The 18,798-nt window shown below is 41.6% G+C and overlaps 1 protein-coding gene across 1 annotated transcript in view; it reads right to left on the minus strand.

The window, feature by feature from the left end:
• Positions 1–18,798, minus strand: part of MDH2 (malate dehydrogenase 2) — a 63,937-nt gene that overhangs the window by 30,382 nt on the left and 14,757 nt on the right. Inside the window, exons 4-5 of the mRNA XM_085649614.1 lie at positions 10,280–10,389; positions 9,371–9,496 (exon numbers count right to left, since the gene is read on the minus strand). Of these exons, the coding sequence (XP_085505740.1) occupies positions 9,371–9,496; positions 10,280–10,389 (236 nt within the window). The remainder of the gene's footprint in view (positions 1–9,370; positions 9,497–10,279; positions 10,390–18,798) is intronic.

Here is an 18,798-nt window from a genome sequence, read left to right on the forward strand (position 1 = left end):
AAAAATGTTTTAAAAATTATAACGTCACAAAACAACCTGCCACCCATCCCCATACTTGGAGAAAACTGTGCAACTGTTGACACAAAGATTAGTGTCAAAGTTTGAAACCGAGTAGGATTGAGCAACCTCTTCAGATGGTGTAAGCAGGAGGCAACTAAAAAAAATAAAAATAAAAAAAAAGACTAACCATAAACATTCAAACATAAGGTTATGTTGAAATGGGGTAACAAGTTTACCACTGATGGAAGAATTAGTATATGCTCACAAGAAAGGCTAGTGAGTGTGGCTTTTGTTTTCCTATTTGGTCAGCAAGATCCTAGTTCTGAAAGTTGCTAAAAATCCTTCGATCAGATGGAAAGTTTGTTGTTTTTAAAATAAAACCTTTTTGAAAGAGGCAGCAAAAACAAATATAACCAGACCACTTTAGCTTTTTAAGCCTTAAATGCTCAGTCTGAACGAAACTCGAAGTGTAGGGAATAGCAGAAAATATATTTCTAAAGTATCAATACATTTTCTGGCAGTTTGTTGCCTGCCAAGAAAACATGCAGAATTAGTTTACAATTCATTGGCAATGAAGATTTCCTGATTGGCCATTGCACAGCTTAATAGCAGTTTAAGAGCATGTGATTTTATGTTCTGGTGCCTCGGTCCACAAAGGTTAAATATGGGAAGGGTGACACTGGAAGCACTTCCGAGTGATCTACCCAAGCGTTTTAAGTTCTACTAAAAAAGTGACCTGTACATGTCAAATTAGTAAAATGAAGCAGCATTGGACATCTCATACCCAAGTCCTGTCCCATTTAACTTCCGTGTGAAAATGGGTATACGGACAGTTCAAATAGAACAATTTAACTTCCCTTCCCATCCCAGGAATATCCTGGTTAAAACGGAACACTCTTGGGGGACAGTGCGCGAGGCACATACAGTAAACTTTACCAGTTGCATCCTGGCACACACACTACACCAATAATAGTGTCAACAGGTGGAACTTATACGAACTTCAGCGTGCCCAGTCTTAAATCTAATAATATTTTCAGTGCAAAACTAAACACATTGTACTCAGTAGGTACTATGCCTAATTGAGGACCTCATTAGAAATGGCAAATCCATGGCTTGATTCAGGAGATCTGTATGCTAATAACTAACAGAGCTAAGCACAGTGTAATATCTATTAAGCTGCTGGTCACTATTCATCCACCTTCTACCCCATCTACTAGAGAAGAGCTTTTTTGTGTGAAGGAAATCTTTCAACCGACCAATCACACATCATTGTAAGGCTTTTTCTCGGACTTCTGGAGACTCAGGCTTATTCCAGTTTGTCAATGGTGTCCCAGTGGCTCCCACCATTACTAATGTATTCCAGTTAGATATTAAAGTTACTCCCTTTGGGTACTTGCCTCACCAGGAGAAGTTAAGTCAATGCTTAAACTGCAATGTGGTAAGGGCTACAAACAGAGGTAAAGATGGACAACGAAGTTTACAAACTCCATGTGTAGTCACTGATATATCGTCTATGAGCAACTGAAGTTAATCCACAGCTGTATAAAGTGGGCAGTTAAATCTGTGATGCACACACAACACACTAGGTTTTGGAACTGTTTGGGGTTCAGAAAAGCCCCCAACATTTACAATGTTTGTTCTGAACTGAGAATTATCAACCTTATCCGAAGGTAAAGCATTTTTAGGTTCCCATAAATCGGTGTGAATCGCCTAGTCTAAAAAAAACTTGGTTCAATTAACTAACCTGTAGTGAACACGAGTCTGATGGACAAGTAACTTTAGCTTCAGTAATGCCTTTTCTTGTAGAGGTTCCATCTAACTGCAGATTCCTCACCTTTTGAATATTTCCCCAGGCATCAGACAGGATCCAGAAAAGTCTCAAGCAGTAAACCCTGCATGTCGACAGGTGGTGCAAGTGGCACTGAGCCAACGTCACTCCTATCCTGAAGTGATGAGCTGGGCCCTTTATAGTAGCCACCCAGAACACCGATATCAGCTGCTTTTTCCAATAGTCTCTGCTCTTAGTGCTTAGTCTGGCTTAGTTCACAGAACATGGACAAATGGGAGGGGCAGGGAGTAATCTGGGAGCGAGACAGTCTCTACCAGAAAAGGCATCACCGAATGTAAGTAACTTGTTCCGAGACCAACTGCAGATTCTCACCTTTTGAATAGATTCCAAAGCAGTACCTCCCAGGTGGGGAGTCTGAATTGGATCAGACAAAAAGGCCTTTAGGGCCGACTCGGCAAAGTGCCCCTCTCAACAGATCAGATTGCCCAGACAGAAGTGCTTCAGGAATGTATGAAGTGGCACCCATGTAGCAGTCTGGCAAATGTCCTGGACTAACAGGAGGGTGGTGGGATGCACACCATGCTTAATTCGTTAAATCCTTATTCAGGTGCTCAAGGAATGCGTGCTGACTGAGTATGTGCCTTGCCCTCTTGGCACTTGTATCAACACAGATAGTGTGGTGCGACGCTGTCACACCAACCCAGTCGCACAGCTGAATAGTGTAATTACACCAATATTTAAATTCAACCGATTAGACTTCATGTTCAAACAATATTTCTCCAAATTTCTCGTTTCTTCATTTTAAATCCACATGAAAGGTACCACGCTGTTTCACAAGTTTCAAATGTTCAAGGTGTGCCCATTCAAGGCCTCATGCAAGAACACGATGGAAACTTATGCTGACTTCAAAGCAGTGTTTTAATTAAAACCCAATGCATTTCGGACATCTCTAGCCCTTCTTCAGGGGTAAGTGTAAATGAACACATAATCACTCATTACATATACATTTTGCACAATTTATACTAATTGCTGACTTTTAAATTAACTATGACCTTGGCCTTGAATGGGAACACCTTGTTTTTAATGTAAAGAATTAACAGAATCCCTCGTAATGTTGCGTTAATCTTCTCAAAAAATCAAAGCGCATTTAAGGAACATTGAGTGCTCTAGTGATGCGAGTCCAATGTATTGTGGGAAATGTAGGTTTTACACAGGAGGTTGTCTCCGGGTAATCTTGGTTTCATTAGGTGGTTCTATTTGCAGCATAATTTGAGGGAGGAACTTGGGTGGGAGAGCGCGAAGGTACCGCTTTTTTGAAAATCGAAGTCGGAAGTGATGGTTGGCAGGTATGTGTCTCATGGCGCTAGCAGCAGTATACAACGGAGTGTTTGGAGTGAGAGGAAGGGATATCGGTGAGACATGAGGAATAGGGACGAATGGATGTTGGGTGTAGGAGGTAGAGTGAGATGTGAAATAATGGTTGTAGCGCGAATGAAAGGATGCGTGTGTGTGATATAGAAAGTAGTTTAGAACATGATATGTGGATGTACTGTGTGCGTAGGGGGCTAGTGTGAGGGAGAAGGCATGGGGAGTCGGTAATGGAACAGGTTTTAGAGAGGAGGGTGTGATAATAATTTGCTCAATCTCGTAGATTCCTGTGGTTATATTTAAATGTTATGGACATGGCATTTTGTGATATTCTTTGTGGGATTGAACACATGGAATTTGAGAGAAAAGATTTATGATAAAAAGAATGCATTATATTTAGTGGTCATAGTTATATTTAGTGGTCATAGTTAATTTAAAAGTCAGCAATGAGTATAAATTGTGCAAAATGTATATGTATATGTAATGAGTGATTATGTGTTCATTTGCAGTTAGCCCTGCTTTGAAGTCAGCATACGTTTCCATCGTGTTCTTGCACGAGGCCTTGAATGGGCACACCTTGAACATTTGAAACTTGCGAAACAGCGTGGTACCTTTCATGTGGATTTAAAATGAAGAAGAATTTGGAGAAATATTGTTTGAACATGAAGTCTAAATCGGTTGAATTTAAATATTGGTGTAATTACACTATTCAGCTGTGCGACTGGGTTGGTGTGACCGCGTCGCACCACACTATCTGAAATGTCCTGGACTGGCACATCACATGCATTCAGGCGGCTGCCTTCTCTTCAATGCGTAGCAGATCATAATGCAGAGCAAGATCCAGTGACATGCACTCCTTTTCTGCACTGCCTTGCCTTTCTTTGCTCTAGTGAATCCAATAAAGTGTTCATTGTCCACCCAGTTGTATCTAGTACGTACGATCAATATAGAAAGTAAATGCCAGTTCTGGATCTACCAATGGAGCCTCACACCGGAAGAGTGATGTATCATCATGAAATGGGTTTACCTTTGGAAGAAAGAAGGGTAAAGTTCATAGAACCAGCTTATTTGGGTAAAAATTTAATAGATGGATTGACAGAGCATCCAACAAAGCAAAGGGGTAACCCAGTAGCCCTCAGAATGTACAATATAAACAGTAAAACACACAAGATGGACGGAATGTTGCACATTGGCAAAACATTCACCCCCCAGTCACAGATCTGGGTTTAATCCATTGTTGTTTTGCTCACCACGCCACCCCAGTTCAGACATGGCCATATGCAAATCAGTCTTGACCCTGTACCTCATGGGAACAGTCCAGCCCGAACTGCCAAGCCGTGTCTTCCCTGGACCGGAATCAAGCATCCTAGGACCGGTTTCAGGGTTTCACCCCTCTTCAGCCAGGATAGCTTGACTCCAGTGGCGTAGTGAGCACGGGACCCACGTCTGGGCATATCCTTCCCACATAGGGCGAACAGCAAAACCCACAAGATGGACGGAATGTTGCCCATTGGCAAAACATTCACCCCCAGTCCAGATGTGGGTTTAATCCATCGTTATTTTGCTCACCATGCCACCCCAGTTCAATATAAACAATCTGTTCTGTCGGGTCAAAACAATTTCGTATTAATTTCATAAATGAAAGAACAAGACAGTACGTTGAAACACACAAAAGCAATTGAAGTTTGAAAGGGAAATGATTTTACTATATATTCAAGATTAAACACAGTCATGCAAGACCAGAAAAATTAATATAAAATGGGCTGTCTAATTCAATAGAAAAAGCGGCGCATGTGGACATGATTCAAAGTGACAACATGAATAAAGTGACGAAGTGACAATGTGTATTATACAAAGAAGTGTTATAGTACTGTACATATATTTACAGATGAGGTTCCTTTGCATAAAGTCCAAAATCAGTCGTAAAAGTGACTTTAGCCCCGTAGTTTAATTACATTGATTTCCAAGCCTAAAGACCTATTGGAATATGGACAAATAACAGTCGATGTTTCGACCCTGACAAGCAAGATTGAGGATGTCTACGCGGGTCTTCAGGACAGAGAATTGGGCAGCCACTGTTTTGACTTAATTGCAGGTGAGATGTAACTTTTGAAAACTAAAGGAAACGGATTACGGGAATTGGTCCGACTGGTCGTCCAAGGAATCAGGTTCCTGTGGAGTAAGGTTGTGAAGGCGCAGTCCTAGCAGGGAGGAGTGCGAAAGATGGGGCCTCTGTTGTGGTGGGAAGTCTTCACAGCATCAGAGTGACTCAGAGGTAGTCGTCCAGCGGCGGGGTAATAGATTCTGTAAAGGCCGTCGGGGGAGCGCTATTGATTAAGCAGCGCTCTGCGTTGTTGGGAAAGCGTTTGAGATGGCTTGAATAGTGGCTGTGGAATGCATAAGTTGTACCCAACACGGATGCCAGAATTCATCACGGCGTCAAAATAACTGAGCAATGAACCGGCGGCAAAAGTCAGCGTTCAAAGACTACTATTGAAGCCATTTCAAACGCTTTCCCAACAACGCGGAGCGCTGCTTAATCAATAGCGCTCCCCCCCCCACCCACCGACAGCCTGTACAGAATGTATTACCCCGCCGCCGGACCACTACCTACCTCTGAGTCAGTCTGATGCTGTGAAGACTTCCCACCACAACAGAGGCCCCATCTGTCGCACTCCTCCCTGCTAGGACTGCGCCTTCACAACCTTGGCCCACAGGAACCGGATTCCTTGGACGACCATTCGGACCAATTCCCGTAATCCGTTTCCTTTAGTTTCCAAAGTTACATCTCACCTGCAATTAAGTCGAAACAGTGGCTGCCCAATTATCTGTCCTGAAGACCCGCGTAGACATCCTCAATCTTGCTAGTGTCAGGGTCGAAACGTCGACTGTTATTTGTCCATATTGCAATAGGTCTTTTGGCTTAGAAATCAATGTAATTGAACTACGGGGCAAAAGTCACGGTTACTTCCGATTTGGGACCTTATGCCAAGAAACCTCACCTGTAAATATATGTACAGTACTATAACACTCCTTTGTATGATACACAGATATGTCACTTCACGTTATTCACGTTGTCACTTTGAATCACGTCCACATGCAGCGCTTTTTCTATTGAATTATTAGACAGCCCATTTATATTAATTTTTCTGGTCTTGCTTGACCGGGTTTAATCTTGAAAATATATAGTAAAATAATATTCCTTTCAAACTTCAATTGCATTTTGTGAGTGTTTTAACGTTCTGTTTGGATTGACAGAGCAAGCTTGTAGCTCACTCACCCATAGTGTCAAAGTTATAGTGGCAAAAAAAAGACTGCCGTGGGGTCAAATAGCCAGAGGAAAGCTATGCAAAAGTTATAAAGGCGCACACAAGAAATGTTTGAACCATATTTAACTCACATTGTGGCATAATAAGCGGAGAATGGAGAAAAATATAGGGTAAAACCTTGAGAAAAACATCACAACAGGTAATTTAAAAAATAGGGTCTTTTACGGTAACCATGAAAAGCCCGAAAGACGACAGATCCCATTTAACATTGCCCAAAATACTTTGCTGGGCCAGGGACAACACAAACACCAACACCTTGGACAGGTTAGCACGGAGTGGGTCACTCTGCTTGGTAGCACTCCAAGCCACAACCTTGTCCCAACTGAAGCATTAACAGACTTGGTTGAGGGACACCTAGCTGCCATTATGACATCAATAACCACAGGAGGAAACATACCCCTGGTGCTGTGCTCACTCGGACTTCAGATCCTAATGCAGAGCCCACATGCCATCTGGCGTGCTTGACCAGCAGGATACAGCAGCCTCAGTCATCCTCACAAATCCAGGACAGATGCTGAAACATCAGGATTGTAACCCAAATGTCCTGGACTCTCTTCCAGGGCACAGGTGCAAAACTGTAGTGTCTGATGAAAGAGCATCTGCAAATGAGTCAGGTGTGACTTCGACAAGTTTATAATGACTCACAATGCTATTAGAAGGTTCCCCAATAGTTTGAAGCTGGATGAAGACTGCCTGGCAAAAGCCAGCAACCTGTCAAAGTAGGGAAGACTGGGTCCCCCTAGACATTTGAAAATGTGCGCCAACTATTTCCATCTCTTTCGTGAACACAGGAGCTACTTGTGAGGACAAAGGGGAGCATAGTGAACTACAAATGGAACCTGCGGGCCAGCAGGATGTGGATGTGAAAATCATCATGCAAACCCAACTCTAGCACTCACTCTCCAAGGTCTAGAGAAGATAAGACCTGGGCCAGAGTGAGCATCTTGAACTTGTCCTTCTGCCAGAAGGCACTGAAAGGGCAAGGGTCTAAGATGGGATGAAGTGTCAGTCTTTTCAGAACCAAGAAGTAGCAGGAACAACAACTATAGGCAGCTTCTGGAGTCTGCAACCTCCAATGGCTGCTTTTGCCAAAAATCCCTACACATCCTGCTGCAAAAGGGATAGATGCGCATCAGTTATCTGTTCGGAGGCTGGTGGAAGATACAGCAATTAATGGTAGAGCATAACTCCATTGAACATCTTGCAGGACCCACTTGTCCAAAGTTGTTGCCTGCCAGCCTAGCAGAAAGTGCCAAATCATGCCTCAGAAAGGGTGCTGTGGGCCACGAAGGACACACTAAAGAGGTTTGAAAACTGCAGCAGCCAGAAGGCTTGAGTACTGGGGTGCAAGCTGTCCCTGTGGCCATCATGGCCATGGATGGAGTGAGAAGATTACTACACTATTTTCTCAGGGTATTAAAAGCCCCTACCAAAACCACAGAGGGGGCAAAAGTGTGAGTTGAAGTGAATCTTTGAGATCGTTAGACAAGGAGTAGTTGATAGCACATTGGTAGCTGGAATCTACTGTGCTGCTACCTGGTGATCAGCTTACAAATGTTCAGGATCTACTGCCTAGACTTATGCTCTAGAACTAGTGCCCCTATTGAGACGCCACATCTAGTGCCCCAAGTAGGCCATGCTCCTCTGTGAAACCGGTCTGCTTAACTGCACTTAACCTTTGGTTGGCCGCTTCCTATTTATCCTCATACTTTGACACTTCCCTCTATTCTATTCAGTTTTCGTAAACAGAAAAAGGACCCCATGATGGAGAAAAATGCTACTTACTTGTAATCCTAATTCTCGAACATGAAAATAATTACATAGAGTTCATTTTATCAACTCAGTCACACTGGGGAAAACGGTAAAAGCATATGCAGATAGTCCCATCAAGAACAGGACTTATTTGGACTTGAAAATTAAAGGCCAAAGCAGTACTCTGAGGCTGCATGGTTATCCTTCTGGGTTACGAGTGCAGTGCATCTCTTCAAGACCATTCTTTTGTATTTTTTCAGCTTATTAAAAAAAATGTTTTGGATGCTGCTGCATTGTCAGTTAGATATTTAGGGTCCAATGAACTATGAAGTTAATTTAAAAAAAGATTTAAAAAACACGACTCTTGAAATGTGTTTAGAGATGCTGCACATAAGTAAAGCTAGTCCGTGTTCATAGATACGTCAACTAAGAGGCCAGGAGTCAAAGGATCAGTTAAATGCAACTTTATCAACAGGTGGTGGCAGAAAAGAAAATGCTCCACGCACTAGTTTTTGATTAAACTAGTGCAGAGCTATACCATCTTAAAAATCTGATCAACAGAGCTCCAATGTGGGTTCTTTTGGCATGTGAAACACTAATCAGCCAACCACTTGCAGCTACGCTCCAGCTTTTTCCAAGCATGCTGCCATGTTGGCAAACACCAAGAGTTTCATTAATCCCACCCCCCAAAATGGTCAACATTATGCATCCACTTAAAGGACAATAAAACAAAGTTAAATATATATTTTTTTAAACTTTATGCCCCCACTTAAATTGCTTAAAAAGTAATTGAATTAAATGAACTGCCATTGACATAAAGTGTTTTACTGCTGCTACCAGACTATCAATACTGACACTCCTATACAATACTTCCAAACCTCTTTAGTACCACCCCCAAAAAGAATTTTAAAAAACCTCCAAGCTCATCCCTATGTAATCCTCATCCCTCCAGTCTTCTACACAGAAACAGACTTAAAATAGTACTGAAAGTGTCCGAATAAGTGTTTCTCTCAGTGCTCAAACCCATCGTATCTAACAATCTCCGTAAACAGCAGAACGCAACAATAAGAACATTTATCATCTAGTCCATGTTCAAATATCTCCCTTCATTTTGTAGTATTGGATTGCTTACCTTGAGCTGTGCAACAAATGTGTTTGCCCTCACAATGTCGAGCGTGGTAACACCAAAAATGTGGTTGGGATTATAGACACCATGCTTCTTAAACACTTCTGAGGTGATGGGGATGGTTGAATTCACCTAGAGAAAAAGTGGGAATAAGGTGTATATTAGTGAAAGTAGATGGCACAGAACAAAGTAATTCTATCCATGAATATTCCTCCATCAGAAAATTCTGTGCACAGTGACACCACAGTTGGCCAATACATGCTTCACCTTCATATACGATTAAATATCATGTTAATCCAGATCAGACAAATTGAGAATACAAGAAAACAGTGTTAGAGGAACAGACAACCACACTTGTTGCACCATCTCCAGGGAATGAAAGTCAAAACAAATGTTTATCAATTTCTAAAGAATTCCATGAAAGTTCAATAAGTAACATCAGAAAATGTGCAATGTTACACACGCGCCAATTGGATTTAGATCAATCCATCAAGTCATAGTGTCGGCTGCCGTTAGATTCATACACCTACCTGTAAGCAGCCAAGTTTATCGCTTTTTTTAATTCACACTAATTTTAAGTATATGTTGTTTTAAAACAAATGTTGTGGGTCGAGTTGCACTGACATAATCTTACTACCTTGTGCTACCTCAATTACATTTTATTTGGTTTGATCACTTAGTGCAAAGATGTAGCAATAACCAAAGTCTGATGTTCCAAATCAGAGATGAAAGGCCTATTCATGGTGTGCATGACCTTGTTAAACAAAGCCCAAGAACAATTTTTCCCCTTGTAGATTGATCAAAAAAGGCCATAGATTTATTTATTTATTTTTTAAAAAAAGATTTACAAATTAAAGGGATACAAGTCAGAAGTAGGAATAAGGCTGGAGCGATTTTCGAAAGCCACTTTCTTACCGGGTTGGAAATTATGCAGATCATTGCCTCAGGGCAGTGCTTCGCACAAGCTTCTGTTAAAGTTGCCACAATGGAAGCATTGGTATTGAACAAGTCATCACGAGTCATGCCTAAGTGAAAAAATTAGTTTAAGAGTAAAATAAAGCGGTTTGAACAGATGGGATATTGAAAACAGTACAGGCTACAAATATTGAAACCAATGAAAGTCAAATTAACTCCGAAATGACGTACATTTGTAAGTATATTCAGTCCGAGATTACCATTTATTGAAAATGCAAAAAATACTTAAATGTAATTCGTTTTTCAGTATAGCAATGTTCATACATGTAAAGTGCTGAGATGGCCTCAGTGACAATCCCAGTCAGTTGTGAGACCACCACGATGTACATTATATTCTGTCTCAAAATAGGATGCATTTACACAACTTGGACATTTTTAAACCAATATTTTTGTGGATCCCTGTAGCACGACGTGGAAGATGGGACTGCCAAACAACATTTTGCTCTTGGCCTTTAAGTGAATTCTCGCCCTGATCAAAGAAACAAAAGTTCTTATGGCCATCAACCACTAAGTTCACACCGTTGGGAACACAAACTAGGAAGTTAACCTTCTAGTGCAGAGCTTTCCAAAGTATGTGTCGCGACACGTTACTGTGTCGCCTGACCTTCGTGGGTGTGTCGCGCAACAGGAGCCTTGGCCCTCGCAGTGAGGGCTTGAAGGCAGGGGCGCAACGGAATTGAGCTCAAAGAGCTGTCTGTGTGTGCGCGCGCCCAGGCTGAGACAGCTTCCCACACACACAGACAGCTTTGAGATTATCGCAGCCGCACCCGGGTACTTCACAGGTCTTTACAAGACCATTAACGAGGCTTTGTTTTTTTTTTTCACCCCTCCATCTCCACATGGCGAAAGGGACAAATCCTTTGTTTGTCACCGGTAACCTTTGCTGACTGTCCTGCTGCGTGGATATTTCCTTTTCTATGCAGTACAGGAGAAAAGAAGTTTGTTTATTCCTGTCACCTTTCCCGACCCCTGCAGCAGTTTATCACACCAGGCTGTGACACAGTTTGACTAATAAAGTAGGTAGGAGAATTTGTCACTATTTGTTTTTCGATTTAAAATGTGCACAGGACCAGCAGGACACATACTTTGTGCGTGCTTCATTTAAACAATTTTTTTATCATTATCATGACCGATGCAGGATAAAATAAGACAACACAACATGCCCAGATAACGCTGGTGATTAATGATCCTGCTGGAGGGCAATCGTTTGTCTGTCCGTAGTTTTTAAATGCAGATCAACTGTATTTTATGTGGAAGCTCAGTGGGTTACTGCCTTTGTCACAGAGATCCTTGTGCTACTTGCAGTTCAGAAGTTACAATCCTAACATAGGACAGTGACCAATGAACTGTCACCAAAGAGCTGCATACAAACATGAATGGTGTAGTTAGAACTTCGCTTATTTTTGTTTTGTGATATAGTTAGAACTTCCTCAGTCTTTCATTATTCTAATGTTGCTGAAATGAGTATGTTTGGGCAGATATACATTTTTATCAGTAAAGCTGACCCCCATGTAATACTCTTTAAATCCTAAAGTTGTTTCCCCACACCAAACCCTCTTAAAATATATTGCCCACCAGCATGTATGACGTGATTCATACACCTTGTCATCCTCATTGGCTTATTTGACATTCCCTGTAGACTGATTTACATACTTGTATGACTCATTGTCTCTGTATAATGTGTGCGTGGTGTAAAGTACTGACACACTACACTGACATGAGTAGCGCTATACAACAAATGAAATGCATATGAGAGAGGGTCTACGTAAAGATGAGGGGCACTGTTGGAGGGTGGCAGCGAGGGAATCTGAGGAGGAGGTGGTGGTGGGAGGGGCTATGGAGCAATGAGGGGCACTGTTGGAGGGCGGCAGTGAGGGAATCCGAGGAAGAGGTCATGGGGTGGAGGGGGGGAGCTAGGGAGAGATGAGGAGCACTGGTGGAGGGTGGTAGAGAGGGAGTCTGAGGAGCAGGTCATGAGGGGGAGGGGCTACAGAGAGATGAGGGGCACTGGTGGAGGGTGACAGTGAGGGAATCCGAGGAGGAGGTCACGAGGGGGAGGGGCTATGGGGAGATCAGGGGCACTTGTGGAGTGTGGCAGTGAGGGAATCCGAGGAAGAGGTCAATGGGGGGGGGGCCATGGAGGGATGAGGGGCACTGTTGGAAGGTGGTAGTAAAGGTATTTACGGAGAAAGAGGTTATTAGTGTGGCGCCAAAAAAGACTTTCGCATCAGCGCTAAACCCGGCCCTGTCATGGCCTTTCTGTTTTTGTTTAATTAGCAGTCTGGTCATACAGGCTACTGTGGAACATACTTTAAAGTGCGTGCTAATTATATTTACTGCTTTATTCAATGTTTTAAGTTTGAAGGTGATTTTACTATTGTTTTTACCGGGAAAAATGAAAGTGGAGCCCGATGGTGCCTGATATGGGGCTAGGGCCCAAGGTCAGCTGTGAGATAAGGTGCACTGGAGAGGAGTAGTGGATAATCAAGCCTGTAAGGGAGTGCGTTGCAGAGTCCGGGGTCAGGTGGAGGTAGTAATGAAGAGGGATTCTCCCTGAGGGCTCGCTCAGAGGGAGCCCGAGTAGTGTCAGTTGCCTGATACTACCACCTCAGAAACCTCCTTTTCCCATCAAAGGAACATTTCATAGAAAAAACACTTTTTGAGAGTGATAATATTTAGAAAGAGATTTGGAAAAGAGTGCGTTTTACTGGGCCTTGTAAGACTAAGAAGAGATAAAGGAGGGCACTGAAGCAGGCCTGCCTAGACATATATGCGACAAATCGATCCCGCAGTGGCCCCCCCAAATGCACCCTTGGCCCACCCAAATAAAAATTCCTGGAGCCGGGCCTGATCAGGATAATTAAATAAGAGGTCGCAGGCCATGGGGCCATTTTTACCAGCCCTTTTCTACCTTATTCCATGTCCCTCTCTCACTTACACACACCCAACACCCCAACCCTTTTGGTTAAGACATGTCATTAAACAATCCCTAACGCACGGCTAATGCAACATGTTCACTGCTCTTTAGCAGTTACTGCTTCAAGCTGTTTCAGGCAATACTCTCACCCCTGCACACTGCTGTTTACAAAAAGCTGAACTAAACAACAGGCTTTTCCCACTGAACGATGAGTTGAACAACTGTATTACTTTTACCAGGTAATAACCCGACAAAGCAAAATGACAACTATCAATTATTTAACAAATCCTCTCAATTATCTCACAGCTTTAATGACTGCCGCTGAAAACAAAAACTAAAAAATCAATATTAGTCACTGCCAGTAGCACAAGAAACCAAACATGAAAGTTATATGTTTGTTTAGCAGGTCTATCGTAAGTACATTTGAGCTCATTACAATATTTAACAAATTAGATTTTGCTTCGGGGTTGTGCAAAAAAATTATGCAACCCGATGCAAAAATCAGGGCCTTAACATGTATTTATTTTTTTAAATCCTGCCACAAAGAAACTGGCAACAAGGAGAAATGCGGCAGTAAATCTGTTCTACTCAACTGGTTGCAAAGTCTGTATTTTAAAATATCATGGGGTTAAGGCACCTGTGGCAGAGATCTTTGTGTGCTCAGTAAAGCTCGGGGAATAATAATAATGGTAAAATAACTATTTGCTGGAGAGGTTTGTGTTTTGTCTAGTCCCAGTTTTGGATCAAAGTAGCATTGAGGGTTAATAGGTCTCCTGGAAAGCACATTATGTAACGCGCAGATGACAGATTTTTATTGTATGTAAATGGGCAAGTGAGTTAGCGCTTTGAACACAGAGATCCTTTTGTTACTTGCAGTTCATACATTGTAATTCTTCTAATATAGCACAGTGAGCCAAGAAGGACATGTGGCTCCTACACCTTGTAACTCTCCCCATCTTATGTAACACTCCCTTGATTTACACACATCATTTATTGTCAATGTATAATGTGTATGTATAAAGCACTCTGACACTACAATGGGATTAGTAGCACTATAGCGCTGTAAAAGAAACAAAACAAAATAGTGGCATTTAAATTGTTTGTGTAAATACTGGGACAGACTAACAAATCTGACATTCCTACACACATGCATATCTCTTATATAAAAGGACTGAACAAAGTCAAAAGCATGCCTGCCTCTTGTGTGATGTGATGTGATAAGCTATGTGCCTTTGTTTCTCCTCCATTTCATTTAGATGTGAGGCTCCTGATAGCTCCCAGCCTGGATACTCCAAGAAAAGGAGACCTGATGGCCCCTTAACTTCGACCTTTGTTATAGGCCCAGCTGGAATCTGATAAGCCCCTTCCCCGTCTGTACATTGCTGCTTGGAACAAAAGCAAACAATGTGCAGGCACTGTTGAATGTGTCCCGGTGTCTAAAAATTGCACCAAGACAAGTTTACCATATTTCTGTGGGGCCCAATCTCATAGCAGGGTAGACTGCGATCACCCTGTGAAAAGAGTGGATAGACTCAGTCTACCCTCAACTTGTGCCCGGTCTACTACATAGTGCCAAGAGATGCATGTGCATCTCTTGACGCTATGTAGCAGCTATTGCTCATTTTAGTAATGATGAAGTTCACCTGTGTGCCCTAATACTGAAAAGCGAGGGCAAGAGATCTTTGCAGTGTAAGTTAGTAGATAGGTACATAGTACATTTCCTTTACAACGAACCATGAAGCGGTGTTTAGGAAATTATTAATATGCTAGTTAAAACAGGTGCATTTAGAAAACTGAGGCCCAAGCTCCTAACTAGCAGGAAGGCCATTTATTTTCTTGATCTGTGCGTAAGTGGATGAGCTCAAAGGGGTAAGTACACATCACTTATCATTTTGCTGGCTCGGTGAGTGAGGTGAATAATAAAGCCGATCTACAAAGAAAACGAATCAACAGGGTTGGGGCGGGCGGGAGGAGATGGAGTGAGTGAAAACACCAGCACTCGTGTGGAGTGCTCAAAGACAAAGAAAATAGTAGCTCCTATAACGGGAGTAGTGGAAGGACGCAAGCACTTGGTCCATGTTCAGGGGGAGGGTCAAACACAGGAAGAAGCATGACGCTTTTATGCTATGGACTAACGGGAACGACGGATATGAGAGCACGATGGAGCAAACAAGTGGTAAGGCAATGGGCGGGCTGAAGCCCACAGATTGAAAACATGCTGTTCGAGACAGCACATGCGCAGCCTAGACGGGACCTAAAAAAAAAAAGACAGAATATGACAAACAAGGCCAACATGCTTAAAGTTGATTATTATATAATAGCTCACCAGCAACTTAATATTTGGCCCAATACAGGAAATAGGTTTTCTTTTGATAACGTGGCGAAACAAAACTCCACAACCCAACCGACAGTTGATCTAATGTACTGCCTTGTTTTTTTTAACTGGGAATTATTCCAATTTGATTCACATGTTTCTTTTTAGTATTTAAGAAGGGAGAAACGTTTGCCAAAACCAACACTCCATATGCTGTGGAGGTGCCCTTTTTGTGCTGTAAATCACTGGGGCATGTGTCGATGTGTGCATGATTATATTCTTGTTTCAGGCACAAACCTAACCTTACTCCCTGTTTTGCCAGTCACTGTCTTTGTTAAAAACAGATTCACAATTGCTTTATTAAACCTTCTTGCTTTCTCCAATTTGATTGAAAATGCACCATTTGCCCACTATTTTTTAAACCCCCCCGAACACCTCTGTGGTGATTCCGGCTCACTCGCTACGCTCGCTCGCATTACCGTGTCACTAAAGCAGGAATGTCAAAAAAGTGTGTCACCAGCATGAAAAGTTTGGAAACCTGTGTTCTAGTGAGTCTATTTTTATTTGTTCATATAGCATGTCACCCATACAATATCAAAATGTTTGTTTTTTAATACTTCAGCTAGGTTACTTAAGTTAATGACATGTGCATTGGCTGTTCACAGATACTTTGACACCCATTACAACAGTATCTGAAAAGTGTCTGGTTTTAGACCTGCTTGCTTTCAATTAGATAGTGTTTTCAAACTTGCTTATCATCCAGCTAAAACAAATATATATTTAATTGAAGTCAACTCAGAACATGCACAAGATATTGTCCACTACTGATGAAGATTCAAGTCAATGGGTCTATTGTTTGGCAGGGGGTTAGGTGATGTGGAATGGGTCAGGGAACGCAAGGTGGAATGGTGTATGCCAGGAGGTGTAAAGAGGGTACAACTCCAGAAACTCAAACCAGATGAAGAGAAATTGTCATCGCCATAGGTGTAACTTCAGAGCAAGGGTAGAACTGTTGAAACAACTCAGGGCATTTTTTTCCTATCTTGTCAAAGTGCATGGGCTGAAAAAGGAGAGGGAAAAAAAAAAAAGGGAAAAAAAAAAAAGAATTTACAGCCATATCGAACTCTTCCAATCTATAAGAAATGATTCAAGAAAGATAGTTCTTGGAAGCATTTAAATGAATTTTCTAGGCCTATAGTGGCAAGGAAAGAATGTATTTATTAATGAGATAATCAAACATAGTTTGAGTCAAAAAACGAAACAATTTCAAATATTCTTACCCAATTGTATTGACTGGCTGAAGTTCGCTCTGGATGAAGGCCACACTAATTCAACCTTTGCGAGATTGATAAGTGACAAACAATGCTCAAACTGGTATGCCTTATTAACAGCACAAAGCCATTTGTATTGCAAATGTGAATTTATATGCTTTTCATCTAAAGTCAAGCAATAGCCATAGAACTGTAGACTACTCTAGCCAATTTGAGATTATACTGGATTCGAATATAGTTTAGCAGCACTTTACACCTAATCAAATACATGCTGCAAAAGTATAGAAAAGGCATTTAGTCACGACTTGCGGAATTCACCCTTAGGAGCTCAAATTTCTCAAACATGGTACCTTTCAGAGCTCAAATTTCTCAAACATGGCACCTTTCAGAGCTCAAATTTCTCAAACATGGCACCAGCTGGACATTAACCTCCTGAGATGGTCCCCTTCCTTAACACTGAATGGAAGTGCTTAACTAAGACAGAAGCTCCAGAAAATTAAAGAGCAATTGCATTGCTGCAACAGTACTAACAGAGCACTTAAAACAGTGTGAACTCCGACATCAAAATGCTTTCTTACTTTACTGTACACCCAGCTGTTGCCATGGTGGACATATTCGAAGACCTGAATAAATGCCATGCATGCAGAATCTTTATTATTATTTTTTTTTTAAGAATTCAGGCAGCCAGAGGCCAGTGCCATTAACTGCAGCTTCACCTGAAATAAGTGAGACCTTATCTTTATTTTATGACAAAATGCTTAAGATTTAAAACAATTCTGTGAGTCAAGCGTAATCACACCGACTCTCACATGTGTACACAGCCTGGGAAGTTTTGCTGAAAGTATACAGTCCTATCACTTCAGCGTCTCCAAATGATCCTTGTTGGCACACACGATTTCTTAATCTTCACTGTTTTCATCTGTTCTGAAAGAAGTAGGATCAGGAGGGATGCAAAGTATTACAAGATAGAAGGGTGTTCAGTTTATCTTTTTTTTTTTTTTTAAATTGATGATCCTGTACCCCTTAATGGTAATCTTGCCAATATGGATACTGGAGGGGTGGGGGGTGGTGGGGGGGGGGGGGAGCTACATCCTATATTATTAGCACAATTATCCTCTCCAGAAGCAGGATCCAGCAATGAACAAATCAACACCAATCCCACATACCTGGTCTTTATCAGAGGAGACACACCAAATCCGAATAGGCAGTCGGAAGGAGTTATAAAACCAGAAGGGTGTGCAAACTCGAAACCAAATTGGAGAATCAATAAATAATGCTGAACATGTTTTGTTGCAAATTATCAACCTTTCAGACAGAACACCAACGGATGTTGAGAAAATTGTGTCACGCAAACGTTTAGTATTCTGTCACACCAAGCCATGTGAATTCACATAGGTTCAAATAGAGGTATGTTTGAGAAAATTGAAACGTATGTTATTTCTACACCAACAAAGTGCTAAGGATGAATCAATCCATACTATCACAAAATCCGAAATTACACTGATGTCACGGATATATATATTTTGTCAATAAATGATGAACAAATTTGAAGGTAGGAGGTTTGTGTGATCTTCTTAACATGGATTACAATGTGAGAGTTATGGGTCACACTAAAGTTACTCCTAAAGAAGTCAATTTTCGTGGTATAGACTTGTGTGCTAAGAAAGACGTGCAAGATATCTCCAAACTGGAAGATAACTATTTAGCAATGTCAGTTAGAAATAAGGTATAAAGATGAAAGAATAGTAATCCATGAGGCGGACAAAGGAGAAAACATGGTTGTTGTGAACAAGATGGACTATGAAAATGAAATAATCAGACAACTGAGCGATGGAAACCGCCATGTTAAGGTGAAGGGTAACCCTATGAACAGGACTATAGTTGGCTCTTTGATTAACTTAACATCTGGAAAGAGGAGCTTAATCAGTTTTTCTGATTACAGGTTTTTGGAAAAATA

The sequence above is a fragment of the Triturus cristatus genome, chromosome 3_2 (genome assembly GCF_964204655.1).
Source record: "Triturus cristatus chromosome 3_2, aTriCri1.1, whole genome shotgun sequence".
In the NCBI taxonomy this organism is placed as follows: Eukaryota; Metazoa; Chordata; class Amphibia; order Caudata; family Salamandridae; genus Triturus; species Triturus cristatus.